This window comes from Festucalex cinctus, chromosome 4 (assembly GCF_051991245.1).
Source record: "Festucalex cinctus isolate MCC-2025b chromosome 4, RoL_Fcin_1.0, whole genome shotgun sequence".
Classification (NCBI taxonomy): domain Eukaryota; kingdom Metazoa; phylum Chordata; class Actinopteri; order Syngnathiformes; family Syngnathidae; genus Festucalex; species Festucalex cinctus.
Genome location: NC_135414.1, coordinates 27278863 through 27293873, shown reverse-complemented (window position 1 = coordinate 27293873; position 15011 = coordinate 27278863). Strand labels below are relative to the sequence as shown.

The window sequence follows — 15011 nt, the reverse complement described above, 5'->3', positions numbered from 1 at the left end:
CGGAAATGTAATAACGAGAAGACATTATTTATTATTTATTGATTTCGTAATATTTATGTTAACCTATGCGGTGCACTTTGTCGGTTCAAATGTGTACCCGCAACATTTAATGTATTTGCACTGGTGATGTGTTTGCCAAAATAAAGAGAGACTCTATAAAGCCGCCTCCTCATCCTCTGTGCTCCAGATTGCTGTATTTACCCAGCGAGTGAGTGTGCCTCTTCGTGTGCCCTTGTGTGCTCAGCAGCACTCTCTGAGTAAAGAGTCTGCATGACCTCTGAACCCTAAGTACACTCAACGCGGGCGAAATCAAACAGTTTGCTGAGCAAACACGACCCTTATTTGAATAGGCATACACAACTTTTCCGAGAGGCCGAACCTTTTAGGCCAGTGGCAAAGCTACTTAGGGCAGATTTTTATTCATTTGTTTCAGCTGCTAAAACGGCAATAATCCCTCAATGCATTAGCATGCAGACCTAGGACGCTTTATTTTTTGCCAATGTAAGCAATAATCCCAATTAGTGATTTTTTTTTTTTCATTATAATACTTATTATATTCCCTCAACTTGCTGTACAGTATATTTGTGTACAAACAGTGTTGCACCCCTTCAGATTTAGGGGTGGTGGCATTGCCATGCTCAAGGGCACCTCGGCAGTAGTCAGGGAGCGGGTGTCGAATCTCTCCAAAAACGTGTTGCCATTTTTGTCTGCAGTGGGACTTGAAGGGTGGCCTTTTTTTTTTTTTGGTGGTGGTGGTTTACACCGAATACTTACTGTTATACCCTCACATGTCGGAAAGGAGAGACACTGTGACAGATAGATTTTTTTAAGTTGTTTATTCAATGTCGGGAGAACAATAAAGCACATTACTGCAACACAACAAAGTGGCTGCCATACAGTATTTTCTAGAGATGAGCGAGTACTAATACCAGGTATCGGAAACGGGCTGATACCCGGCGCTATTTCAAGGTATCAGTAGCCTACCTCTAACCCCCAGTATATATTTTTTATGTACTGTACAAGTCGCAGGAACGGCAAACCGATGAAAAAAAGTGTGACTTATAGTCCAGAAAATACGGTACTCGTATTAGTCTGAAAAAAAAAAAAAAAGTAGTATAAAGCATCCCTAGTATTTTCTATATATTTTATGCATAAAATGTTTTAGTGTTTAAAATGTGATAGAATTTGAGAATGCTACCTATAACCCCTCTTTTTTTTTTTTTTTTTTTTTTAAATATAGTCTCAGATTTTCACCTATTGTGGGTGGGTCTAGAATGTATGCCCCACCATAAAATGGGTTTCACTGAAGTAAAATTAAACTCTTTTAAAACCAAACACCTTTTTTTCTTCTTCTAGGTTTCCAAATTAAAGGCTTTATTACTTTGGTCTGCTGACATACCTGGTTTGCTTCTAGTGTGCAAACAATGCCATGCTTACTCACGAGTTCTCTATAGCAACGTCTTTGTTGTATAAATGCATTTTGTCGACAATGCCGCGCGTATTTTGCATGTGTTCTCAGGATGGTGTCTCATTGGTTTGCTAGTGTTCTGCGGACGATGTCGTGTTGCTTTACCTGTGTGTGGCTGATGTGTGGCTGGGATGTTCTGGAAGGTAGAAGTGGTGGCACTTGGCTGCCTGGCGGATTTCTGGCTCCATTGTTTTGGAAACGTCATAATAGTGGCCGAACCGAGACGAGGATGCAAGACCACTCTGAGGGCGGGGGAAAAAAAAAAAAAAAAGTATAATGTTGAGACAATAGGACTCTAAAGACAGTTAAGAGTTTTTAAAAAGTATTTCTTAGAATAAAATGTAAAAATGAACACCGTGTCCATATTCATAATTTTCTTATGCATTCAAATACAGTACACTTTCATTGACGATTAGAAGGAAAAAAAAAAAATCCAAAATGAAGATACAGTACTGAGATACTACTTTGGCCAAAATTGCACTGCTAGAAATCCACATATTGGAAAGACGCTGTAAAATAACGTGACTTGTTTTCCACATATGAAAAAAAATCATATGTCCTGCATCGGCACTGCAGACAGAAGACGACAGTGTGACGCACCGTACACAAATTCCAAATGAAAACCGTCAACCACAGCTAGCCGCCTTCTTTCAACAACACATTTTTATCAAATGCAAAAGAGGATTACATGAGAAAATAGTCATATTTGTTTTTCTAATATGTTAAATAAGGGTGCTCCACAACAGCATGGTAATGCAATTGCATTGTTTATGGGTCATTCCTCAACATTGCTGCAACCGAGAAGTTAAACAACCACCAGCAACTCGCTCCTAATCATTTCTTCACATAAATGTCCACTTCTGGCTTTGAAAGAAAACGTGTCAGGGACGCAGGGGAAGGCGGATGTTTTCCTGCAGCTGAAAGAGAGAGTTTGAGCTCCTCTCTCTCAGTGAAACCAGGGATTCCATTGTTAGAGGCACCCTTAATCTACTCCTAATCTGGATTAGGGCCCCCGGTGTGTCCTTCTCCTAGCGGGGACGAGGAGGTCAGCGGGGCAGGAGGGGGGCTCAGGGGCTCATCTTCTTTTTGTGAGCCGGGCAACCCGCTTAGCGTTCCTTCCCCGCCCTGACAGCCTCACCTTTGATCTGATGTCTTCATCGGGAACGAGACACAGTAGGCATTTGCCGGGAGAGGTGTGTGTAAGGGGAACGTAAGCGTTGACTCTGGGGGTGAATTTGGGATGCAAATCCTCTGGTGGGGCTTACCAGTGGTTTGTAAAGACGATTTTACAGGGGAAGGGGGAGAGGTGACGAAAGGACACAGATATAAAGAAGTTTCCAGGGCGAGAGAAAGAGGGAGAGGATCCCCAGGGATACACTGCGGTGTTGCTAATCCACATAGCGATATGGATTATCGACCAAAAGGGGGGAGAGAGCAGCGCAATATAACAGAGAGGGGGGGGTCACCTCTACTCAAAGCGGAAGAAAGCGCGTAGGCCTGCCGACCCTAGCAGGGGGAAAGGCAGGGATTTGGGAGAAGACAGAGGCGCAGGTCTGGGTCGTAGGGTTGAGCGAGCAGACATGTCAATGCGCAGGCTGCAAAGTACTCTTGTTTCCCAGGCTAAGCAGGGGTGCAGGCGTGTGTGTATGAGGGCTGGGGACCAGTGAAAAGCCTACCTATTGCCAGCTAAGTGTGAGTAATCTGCTCCAGCTCTGAAAAGAGAGGCTGAGGCCTCATTCACTCCACAAAGAAATCCAGAATACTCATGGATTTAGTGGTGGAGACAATTGTAAAAAAAAAAAAAAAAAAACTAAACAAAAAAAACAAACAAACACCATGTCCAGATTCAGAAAGTCTCAAATCATAATCTGAAATATAACATTGATAGTGCAACCAGTAAAATGTACAGTATATATAACCACAAAAATACACTGCATTATCAGATTACCTGTACTTTTGGGAGATTCTGATAACGCCAGGCAATCTTCATGGCATCTAAACTGCCCTGAGGCTCACAAGAGAGTCGAGGCTGCTCCGCGGGTTGGTGCATGACAACATCATCTAAAATAGGATCAGGAAGCTCCTGTGCACAGCCATGAAGAGTAGATGTTAAGTTAATGTTGAAATGTTGTTGTTGTTTTTTCCCCCCGCAATCACACATTTCAGGATATCCATTTAGGTGTGATATGTCGAGTTTTTTTTTTTTTTTTTTAAATTGTTAATACAGTGTAATATTTACAATCCTGCGCTCCCAAGTCAAACACTGATTATGTTTTTTGTGTAAAACCCTACCTGCGATGTCGCATATTGGCTGCCTCACTCATGGTTCTTGAGGGCCAGAGTCTTGCAGGTTTTACATGTTTCCGTCCTGCTATACACAGCTGATTCTAAAGATCAGGATCATTCTGCAGAGCTTGCTGATGAGCTGATTAAATGAATCAGCTGTGTTGGCTGACGGAAATATCTAAAACCTGCAGGACTCAGGCTCTTTAAGACCGAAGAAGCCAATCAAATCATTTGATATCCACAATCAAAATGCACAGAAGCTTTCAAATAGGCAAAAAATCAATTTCTGACATCCCCATTTTTTCCATCTCTATTCTTGTCCATATACTTTTTCTGTAGTAACCTGCATTCCATTTTTTAACTCATTCACTGCCTTTGACAAGTATACTTGTCAATTGTATTTTTTAGAGCGGTGCTAAATGGGGGCGAATCTGAGCATGCTCCACTGTAAATATCAAACTTGGAAACAACTTTACTGATGCCCAACCACCGGTAGATGACATCATTGCCCCATTTTATAGGAAATAAACACAGTTTCAGAGTCCATGGGAGAAATGGCTGTATTTTGGCAAACCTACATTTTTCTGCTGTCAATTATAAAAGAACGGGACGGGACAAAAAGTAGGGAGTCTATTCTGTTATTTGGTAGATTCGGTTTATATATAATTATTGAATGTAATATCACGTGAGTATTGGAAATGTAAAAATTTTCTATAATGACTGGCAGTGAATGAGTTTAATGGATTTAAAAAAAAAATAAAAAAAAAAAGTCATATGGGACATCGTAAGAAGTTCCTATGCTAAACCATCCATTGTGCGGAAGCGAGAGGCCAACTGTCATTTTGTTTTTGTTTTTTGTTTTTTTGATGGTTGGGTCTTAGCCGGATTCGGAAGCATCACACAGTGTGTGGCAGCCCTAAAATTCTGATATTGATTGCACATTTGACAGCAATTTGAATTTAACATTGCAAATCCTATTTAACGTGCTCCAGAGGCTTATATCTCTGTCAAATCTCCCCGGAGCAGGTGGTAATTTGATAGGCTTATGTACGATCCTATTACAATTTGTTCCTTTGGATTCCTAAAAGATGTCGGATCTGACTGATATTTAAGTCGTTTGAGCCACTAACAGCTTATATTCAAGTCATTACATTTGGCAGGTCACAGCCTCTGAATGTTGGATTTATTGTTTTTATTTACTTATTTATTTTTTAATTATGGCTTATGGCTGTGAAATTGGGTCAACATTTATAGACTGCTCAATGCAAGAAATGCAGTGATGTGGCATTTTCTTTATTCAAAAACAAAATAGCTGTAAAATTGAGTTAGAGAATGAGAAAAGTTGAGTTAGAGAATAACACACAGAAACATGAAACTCTTTTATCTTGGTTTCTAAACAAATACAAGTGTATACATATAAGAAAGACAAATATTGTTGTAGCAACTGACAATTATCAATTGTAGTGTATTAATAATTAGCATTAACATATGATCCTAAATAAAACATGGGAGTAAATAACATCCAGGTTTAAAAAAATAAATAAATAAATAAAATAAATCCTAAGGAAGGAATTGGGACAATGAATTAAGATGGTGTTCAATTTTATCCCAAATTCCATCATGATTTTGCATTAATGTCCACCTCAGCATTGAGAATTGGCTAACTGTTTATAGCGGTGAAAACACTAAATAATGTTGATATATCCCCATTGAGAGTGCCCCTGTCTTAATAAACCTTTGATATGTAAAGAGAGGGTGAGGCTGTGACCCCTCCCACTATCAATCAGTGCGAGAGAGGCCCACCTCCCATATTTTGGCTGGCAGTTAGCTTCTGGGACTGCAGGCCTCTTCACACAGCAATGCATCGGGAAACAGTTAAACAATGGCACAACCGTGCCACCCGCGACCTTTGCAATACCCCCGCTGACCTGGACACATCTCGAGGACTGTGTTCCTTCATTATTGTTTAAACTGTACACTGACAGCTGACGGATTGACTTTAAAACTGCGTGTGATTGAAGATTATGTTTGGCCTTTTTAATATATGGCAAATAGAGCGGATTTGTTTTGTTTACATGGACTTTCCAGCCAAAACAGAAACCGACACCAATTGCGCTCATATACCTGGAAGATGTCATTCGGGTGATCTTGCGCCGCCGCTAGGAAGAGTTCATGTTGACACACCACTCCTTCTGCCAGGAAGTATTTTAGGATCATACGAGAGTAGCTATCATAACGGTCCTCCTCTGGTGAAAAGAAACAAGGGTTGGCAACATTTCAGATGTGCGCTTGGTTAGTTTATTTCCAACAGAAAACAAAAAAAAAAAAAACTCACAAAAATCATATGCCATTACAGTGATACACAAAAAGTTAAAATATCAGGTACATTGGAAAGAAAAAAAATGAAGTGAATGACTACAGACTCCAAGGAAACGATTCCGACATCTCACCTTCATGTCATGTAACTTAAACAAGGAGTCGATCATAGCGTATACAGGATCTTGTCTGTCTATTCTGACCGTTCCTTCATGTCACATCTTTGAGTTCAGCACTTCATGACCACATCACGGTGTCTGACTATAATTGGTGTAAGGATTTGGCTAACTTAGGAACATCGACGGCACTCGATGTGGCACAATGACCCACTGTAGGTGTTACTGCGTGATGTGATGATCACACAGTGTGCATTTTATTTCAACTCTCTTGTCAAGGTTTTGGCAAGGACTCAGCCATACTCACACCTCACTGTCTTCACCTGAGGCTTTCCATAGGTACCCTAGTTGGCAGGTAGGTAAACAGTGAGCAGGAGGCAGAGGAAGCGTGGTCCTTGGTAATGGCATCTGACATATAACTCACATGAAGTGTATTTGAAGGAATGTGTGGTCGCAGGGGCTGCACCCTTCGAACGACCCAATTTACGTGGTCTATAAAGGTCCCAACTTGAGAGGTAGTTCTGAAAGCTGTGAGGACCCTTGTTAAATAGCAGAGTCAAGTCAATATATTGATAATCAATTATTATTTTAAATTGTCTGAATTTTAGTCCTTTAATAGAAGATATTCTGATTTCTGTAGTCCTCCATGAAAGCTGACTGATTATATTTGGCTGCTATCAAAATAAGACATTCGCAAACTTCTGCTTTTACGGAAAACAATGATCATGATGACCATGGTGCTGTACATTTTTATGAAATATTAGGCGTTTTGCTAGTTAGTTTTCTAACGCGGAAGTAAAACGTTCAGTAAAACCTCGCCTCTCTCCGTGTGATTACCGCCCTACTGGCAAGCAGACAACAGTCTGCTCTTGGAGATCTGCGTTTGAGCACTCCTCTGAATGCAAGCCATCAATTTTTCAATAAACATCATTTGGTCTACCAAATGAGTCCCATAGGTACACTTGCTTATTAAACACAAAGTGGCCACCAGGCCATTCCACACTACAAACCAAATAAACAAAACAAAGCGAAAAGAATCATCACCGTGACACCCCCCAAGCAGGACACATAACTCTGCCCAGCATGCCACAGCTGCTTCCTGTCACAATCAGCATTTTGTAAAGATTTCATAGGCTTCTCCAAACAATGACAACAAGTGGGCAGGCGGACAAAAGGCGGCAGTGACAGTTAAAGGTAACGGGCATGCAGTCGACAGCTTGGGAATGACATCCTGATGTGTCATCCTCCAGCATCCGGGGAATTCCGCCTCCCACGTACCCAGTCTATGTCCTCACCTACGGACCGGGGATGGCCCAGGAAATTCCACGGCTCTTCAATTTGTTGTCGGCGGGGCTCCCTGTTCACTTATTGATGGCTTTCTAGGTCAGCAGGCCTTTGTGGCTTTCAGCAGGCCCCACAAAGACTCCCAGATGGGCCCTCTCAAGATGGGGCCTATTGTGGCTGTGTTTCTATGGGAGCCTTACAAATGGAACCTCCAGGAGTCATTAGGCTGCAGAGGCGGGGGGTAAAGGGTGGGGCTAGCGGTTCAGGGTATGGAGCAACAGGGGGGGTGGGGGGCAAAGTCATATCTTCAAGGTAGATCAGTCGATCTGGATAGTTATGGGATGATTTTGACTCCCCCACCCCCTTTTTGCTTATGGTGACAAAGGTTTGGTAAAGTGGGGAAGGCCTCCAGCTTATTTGCTTTCAACCAGGGGGAGTGCAAGACTCCTGAATCATATTAGCTGAAGCCGCGGAAGGAGGAGAGAAAATATCTAGGTCATTGTGTTTTCCCACTTCCAAGACCTCAATGTGATATTACAGTATAACTGATAACTATACATTTACATTTTTGTTTTTAATTTTTTGATCATATACTGTCCTAAAGCAATCCACACATTTTTAGCCCAAAATATTATGAGCATAAATGTACTATACTGTATATCTGATTTATTACAAAGTAGTGCTGAGGATCTTGTCAAGTTAAACTTCATCATAAACATTAGCTTTTGTGAGCATTTTGATATTCATACAATAAATGTAGGCTTTATATGGATAATGGAGTAATATGAAAATATCAAAGAAAAACAGGACTTTTTCCTCAAAAGGTTACGTTTTTTCTTTTTTTTTTTTGCACTATCCAATATTGTATTCTTTTTTATTTTTGCCATTTCACAATATGATAGTACTTCACACTTGTATGGAGCCACAACACTGACAATAAGATTTGGTATTGAAAAAACATAAATGTCATTGTGGAAAAAGCTGCATTGACATTGAAACAAGGATTGGCATTGTAAAAGGTTGTATTGAAAAATAAAATACAAACATAAAAAAAACCACTATCTTCTTTAACCATTTTTTTTGGATTGTTTTTTTCAATGCCAATCTGCAGTTTTTTTGTTTTTTTTTACGCTTTCTCCCCCCCAAACAGCCCACGAGTGTCACAGGTTTTCAGTTTCACTTCTCTTTTTTTTCCCAGTTTCAACTTATTGCCAGTTTTTTAACATGGAGGGGCATGCAATTTTAAGCGAAAATGCTATACTGGGATATAGGTCTTTCTGTAAAATGATCTGTCATTGTTTTGGGCATATGTTATGCATCGAAAGTACTAGCGGTATCGGTACTTGGTATCTGCGACTACTCGAGTTGAGTATTCATGCTGGTATTGGTGTGGGAAGAAAAAGTGGTATCGAACATATCAATGGCCTGTTAATCGCCAACTGGGTGTAGCATATTTTAAAAGTGCATCTTGACGAACTAATAGGATTTTTTTATTTTTTTTTTAAATAAAGACTAAACTGTGAAATGTAAAAGTACCGTAAGTTAAAAAAAAAAAAAAAAAAAAGTAGCTTAGGGGAGGCAGGCTCTTCATAATTGTGTGTTGACAACATTTGCTGCAGTGTCCTCTTGTGGAATAATCATGTTGTGGAGCAGAGCTGAGCAAACAGGCAGCAACAAGACGAGAGACACCCTTCAAGCTTTATTGTCCCTCAAGATTCTACCTTCACAAATATTTTCCGCTTGCCCCCCAAAAATTTTCAGAGACACGCAAAATAACTTAACGGCCGTCCTGCGCATAAGCAAATCCTCAACAAATGCTGATGTAGTAAAAGAGCACACATAAGAGCTTTGTTCCTCCTCTTACAGAGGGCTCTAAGAGATGCGAGATCCTCAGACAGCAGCCATACTGCACCCCCCCTCCCTCCCCTCCCCAAGTTGACAAATCTGGACAGACAGCTCAAGACACTTCAAAGGCAGACAAGAGCGGTCTGATAATTTTATGTCTGACTCTCACAAACAGGCCATCAGAGCTCAAGGGGCAGACTGTAGGAGACGACTGCCTGAAACAAACATAAACAAACACACACTCCAAACTCCCTCTGAACACACACACACACACGCACACAATACACTAAGCAAAACAGATGCACACACACAGCTCTTTTAGAGACAAACAGAACACATACACACACACACACACATTTCACCTTTACTGTGTCTCTCATTACCAGATGAAACCAACCGTGCATTGATTCACAAAATGGAAGGGAAGAACGCATTAGTGTGTAATCATCGACTCCTGCATCGATTGGGGGGATGAATTAAAGGGCAAAGCAATATCATCAGTTTGGTATAGGTCTTGGATACACACATTTGCAGCTTCAAGTGAAAACAAGAATATGCTAACCTTAGTGTCTATTAGCGCGCACAGCCTTGTCTATTTTGAATGTTGATAATAATGATCCACAGGAAGACATTTTCGTTTCAACAATACACGTGCTTTGATTCTAAAAAGCACATCTGCTCGGGGAGCATATTTATTAAAGGTTACCTGGAATCCAAGTGAAAAAGAACCAGGTTATTCGTCTTATTCCCGTTCCACAGAAAAAAAAAGATGACAAAGGACCTGCTGGACCACTAAAGATATAACAAAGCTCAAAATAAGCGGTTTCGCTTCTCAGTTTGCGAGGCAAATTGAGTATTTTGTGTCTCATTCAATACATTCAAGAGCAAAACTGAGACTCAATCATTGAGTACCAAAAAGCTTTGGACCTATTCTTACTCTTATGCGATGTGAGAGTTTTCATAGACTGCCATTTTAATCATTCATATGAAAGCACTTTTCAACAGTTTGCATTTTCTGTTTGCAAAGCTATGTAACCTGAAAACAACACACGACTCAAAATTCCTTTTCTTTCATTATATGAGGCAGTGCGTATGAACATTCAACGTAAAATTATCAATAGCATCTGATTCCCTGAAAAAAGGTTGAAGCTGATGAACTCATTTGCTCCCAAAAACGTATAAATGTTCCATTTTAAATGTATTGTGCCCCAAAGACGTATTTGTATGTTTTTTATGTTTTTATACAAAAGGCTTAGATGAAGCCTCTCAACTACAAAGAACAGTTGAAGCAATGGCAAAATATTATGCTTTTTGTTTAAGGATTTCGGAGTGGCCCTGTATCCCATTAGAATAGATCCGCCCCTCCCTTCACTGTGCATCATTTGAATCTCATCTCCACATTCAGAACAAAAGCAAGAGGAATCTATTATACTTGAGGACCAAGTATAATATAATATATATATATATATATATATATATATATATATATATATATATATATATATATATATATATATATATATATATATTTTTTTTAATAGCATTGTAGGTCATGTAAAAAAAATTGTTAGTACATGCTGCGGGCCACTAAAAGAATAGATAACGGGCCACAAATGGCCCTCGAACCATAGTTTGGACACTGTGCTTTACACAGCTACATTTGCCTTGCTCCCACCCATTTAATTCTGTTCATCTAACAAAATTGAGCAAACCTCATCAAGAAATGTGTACTTCTTGACTTCAACTATCCGCCTAAGATATGTCATTGAACAGGAAGTCATAAGTATGGTCAATAATTATGCCAGAACACAATAATCAGCTAAGGCGTTAATAAGATTGACATAGAGTCTCACCTATGAGAAGCACTGTTCCAACTGCTAGACCACCACCTGTTAAAAAAAGCAAACAAACAAAGAATAAGTGCAACATAATAAATGCTCCTTATTATATTTCGATTATCTTTCATTCAGTCTCTCATGCATTACAAAACAGAGACATGTATTTCTACTCTTATTTACCCCTCTTGGTTTTGTAATAGCCACAACAAGGGTCTTCCTAAACCGATATTAGCTTGTTAATGACATAAAAAATGATTATTAAAGGCCGTTTGACCAAATTGGGTATTTCAGAAGTGGGTATAAAATTGGTAGCCGTTCAGATTAATCAGTAACCAAGAAGTAGCTCTCAGTTTCAAAAAGGTTCTTGACATGAGAGGCATCCAAATTATTTATATGGGGTGCAAAATTAGGTTTAAAGTTGTTAAAATATGTATATTAGCTTTAATCAGTCACAATTTGAATAAAATATGAATGATCAAACAATCTCTTAAACTCTTAATTAAATAGCAGGCATTTACACATCCCTCTACTGGAATTTCTGCATTGAATATTACATTTGTGGTCGGGGACTGGGGGTTCTTTATTATCCATTTCTTGGCATGCCTCTTGTGAATTTTCAAATACCATCAACAATGTAACAGCTTCGGTTCAATTTAGAAAAAAAAATATTAGCTTGCATTTTAGTATTAAATCCCATTAGGTAACGAATTAATCAATAGTAAATGTTTATATTTGAATTTATAGTCTAGCAAGCCACCATATACGTATGAAATGCTATCTATGTCCATGTCGTGTCAAAGAACACAAACGGGACGTTTTACCTATTAAACCTGAATTGGACAAGTGAACGACTAACATAAAAATAAATAAATAAATAAAAACTACAGCAACACATGCATGTGCTGATTTCAGTGTTGCTGGAGCGCAAGCTCATATGACATCTCAGCAGACTGACCGAGCAGATAGTCGAGCGACGTGACACCGGTCGAAACCAAAAGCTGTCCGTTTTGCACCGAGAGCCTTGTGCCAGGTATGCTTAACAACTTGCTCCTCGTCTTCTTTTGAAAACTCGTCGTATTCGACGGCACACGTTCGACAGAGGGTTTACACGCACTGCTGACGGAGGCTGCCATACTGCTCTGAAGCGAGATGACGGCTTCCGTGTTTTGGAGCGCGCTGTCCAATCACAAAAGACGTTGGTACTCGCGACAAATGAGAAGAGCTCTTGTTGCAATGTGACGGTTGAAGCGCCATGATAACAAATGCTGGGACTGAGCAGTGAAGCTCTCCGTTTATTCAGGTGAGCAAAGCTAACATTCACTACGGCACATGAATTTTCTTTTCTCCCTCTAATTTACCTGCAGCCTACAAATATTAAACTCTTTATTAAGTATACTGTCGTATCGCTATGCCCAAGTAAGACCTTGTCGGCTCAATGTTTGTCTCCTGCAGGACTCGACAGGTCCAGATCATAACATTGGATTTGTAGAACTGATTCCAGCTGAAGTGAGGATTTGGAGTGAGTGTTTAACAATCAAGTGTGAACCGTATATGTAGTGTAATGATCGGTTACGCTACCATTTGTGTGTAGATATGTGGGCAGAGTATAACATCTGGTTTGCGTTTGAGTGTCTGAAATCAAATTAAGAAGATTAATATACCATAAGCAGTTACTTAAGTAGACAGTAATACGCACATTCTATAATATTCCAAACACAAGCTGTTTCAAAAAGTAAATATTTACAAAAAAATATATATAATGCTAGCAGCACTCCAGTGAAAGCAAGGAGTTATCTATTTCAAGCAAAAATATTTCTTAATCCTTTAGTCCTATTGGAAGGTCAAAATATTAGGAATACACGAGTGTAGTGTCTCCTAGTAAAACACTATAAACTACAACATTAAAAATGTATTGTTAAAGAGCTATGTTTAGCCATGGTAATAATGTTAATGAACAGTGTAGCGAGCAACAAATTTGGATTGTAGGGCTTGGAGTTGGTCAGTGCTGACTGAAAAGTGCCACTGTTAATTTGTTTGCTAAGGAGTCAGGACTGTTTATTGACGTAGCTTTTGCATCGGATCTTATTAGATGCTGCTGGTGTACCTAACAATGGGTTCAATTAAAGTGCAGTTTTAATTTGTAAATATAGGTAAATGTTCATTGGCGATAGAGAAGCACTTGAACATCTTTAAGAACTTGGAGTGTCATACAAGCCGATGCTAATCATTTCTGTGAGTGTTAAGGTGGGTTTCCTTGGTTTAATGACCACTTTTAACACTGAATAAGTGACAAGTGATGAGTGTATTCCTTAAGACAGCTGGAGAATAGCTTTGTGTGTCAAATAGAGGCCAGAGGCAGCACAAGATCACAGGATACTGTAAGGCTCCAGAGGAAACTATTGCCCAACTGCTCACTTTACAAACGCTCTCAGCAAAGGCAGCCCCGCTGTTTTGACAGCGACACTGAGATTTATATGTCCTGACAGAGGACCAAGGGAATATATCATGACTGACGACACTAGCCCCATTTGAGACGAATAAGATGCTCTGACTGACCTGCTTCTCAGCAGGAGGAAGTCCCGCATTGTGTAGTTCAACATGCAGGAATATGAATTTAAAGCTGCAGGATTCCCTCAAGCATCAATCAGTTGGTGAAAGAGTTGGCAAATGTTAGAATGCCCAATACAGATAAAAGTACAGTAACCGACTCGGTATAATGTTGACTAATGTTGACTAATGTTAACAAAATAAGAACAAAATTTACACTGGAAAGTGAGCTATGTTTAGTCATTATAAGGAACCCCTCCAAAGATGTTGATGTCCAATACTTGTTAAGAGCTATTACATCATTACAATGTATGGGTGTGGTTTGAGATTTATGTCCATTTAATGTCTTGTTATCCTATCTTTTTTTTTGGATGTAATGCGCCACTTACAAAAAAGGAGCAGTCATGTAGCAAATAAAGTCCCTGTAAAGTTAAAATAAATATGTTGTGTAAATTTGACACACCAGAAAGTGTTGTTAAATTTTGTCAAGTGTATTAAATGAGACTTCAAACTCATGAAAAACTCGAGCAGCGATTTTAACTTCCTTTTTTCACCTGTTACGAATTGGATTCCATAGATAAGGGCTTGGACAAAAAACAAAACAAAAACAAAAAAACACTTCTTTTTTTTCTTGACAGAAATCTACAAAAGCTAAATTGTTTTCATTCATGTTTTCCAGTATTTATGGCTATATTGATTGTCCCAACTACAGTAATTACTGTTTGCCTTGACCCGCTGAAGCTGCATTGACTAATTTGACAACAACTCACAGCAGTGATTATTAAACTGTCTAGGAAAATTACTCATTGTTAAAGTGGGAATCCTATTGATTGGAAGTGGCCTGTGATTTAAGACTTTGAATGACATCTCACGAAATATGACAAAACTAGCATCATGTAATGTTTTATTTAATAGAAACATGATTTTGTGTTAAACCTTTCTTATAAATGTAACACATTGTTGCCTGTGATGTGCTCATTCCACATTTTCAGTGCCGTCTGTAAACGAATTTCTCCAATTCTCTTGAATCCAATTCCAACCGCTGTGGGTGTGGTGGTGAAAGCGCTGCAGTTTAATTGTGCAAAAATAACCGCATTTTTCCATGTGTCATTGATTACATGTGTGCATTTGTGTTTTTGTTAGGGTTATCCAGGGGCTGTATCTGATCGTACTATATAATAGCAGTAGTCATAACATGTCAGACCTTTCCTGGTTCTACTGTTTTGGTTTCTTCACTATATCTTTGCCATTTGCCAGAGGTTTTTGTGTTTGAGGAATGCAAGATTATCATCAACGTGCACCATATTTGTG

General features: G+C 39.4%; 2 protein-coding genes across 7 annotated transcripts in view; one reads left to right on the top strand and one right to left on the bottom strand.

The window, feature by feature from the left end:
- Positions 1–12304, bottom strand: part of elp4 (elongator acetyltransferase complex subunit 4) — a 53062-nt gene extending 40758 nt beyond the window's left edge. For all 3 annotated transcript variants that reach the window (XR_013283304.1, XM_077520004.1, XM_077520002.1), the window contains exons 1-5: positions 12109–12304; positions 11169–11204; positions 5879–6000; positions 3417–3551; positions 1574–1710 (exon numbers count right to left, since the gene is read on the bottom strand). Coding sequence is in view for 2 of the 3 variants with exons in the window: in XM_077520004.1 (XP_077376130.1) it covers positions 1574–1710; positions 3417–3551; positions 5879–6000; positions 11169–11204; positions 12109–12286 (608 nt within the window). In the remaining variant the exon portion in view is untranslated. The remainder of the gene's footprint in view (positions 1–1573; positions 1711–3416; positions 3552–5878; positions 6001–11168; positions 11205–12108) is intronic.
- The window catches only part of immp1l (inner mitochondrial membrane peptidase subunit 1), a 33719-nt gene continuing 31010 nt past the window's right edge, over positions 12303–15011 (top strand). For 2 of the 4 annotated variants that reach the window (XM_077520008.1, XM_077520005.1), the window contains exons 1-2: positions 12304–12453; positions 12606–12672. The gene's annotated coding sequence lies outside the window, so the exon portion shown is untranslated. Of the gene's footprint in view, positions 12454–12605; positions 12673–15011 lie in introns of all 4 variants that reach the window. The other 2 variants (XM_077520007.1, XM_077520006.1) reach the window with 2 other exon arrangements.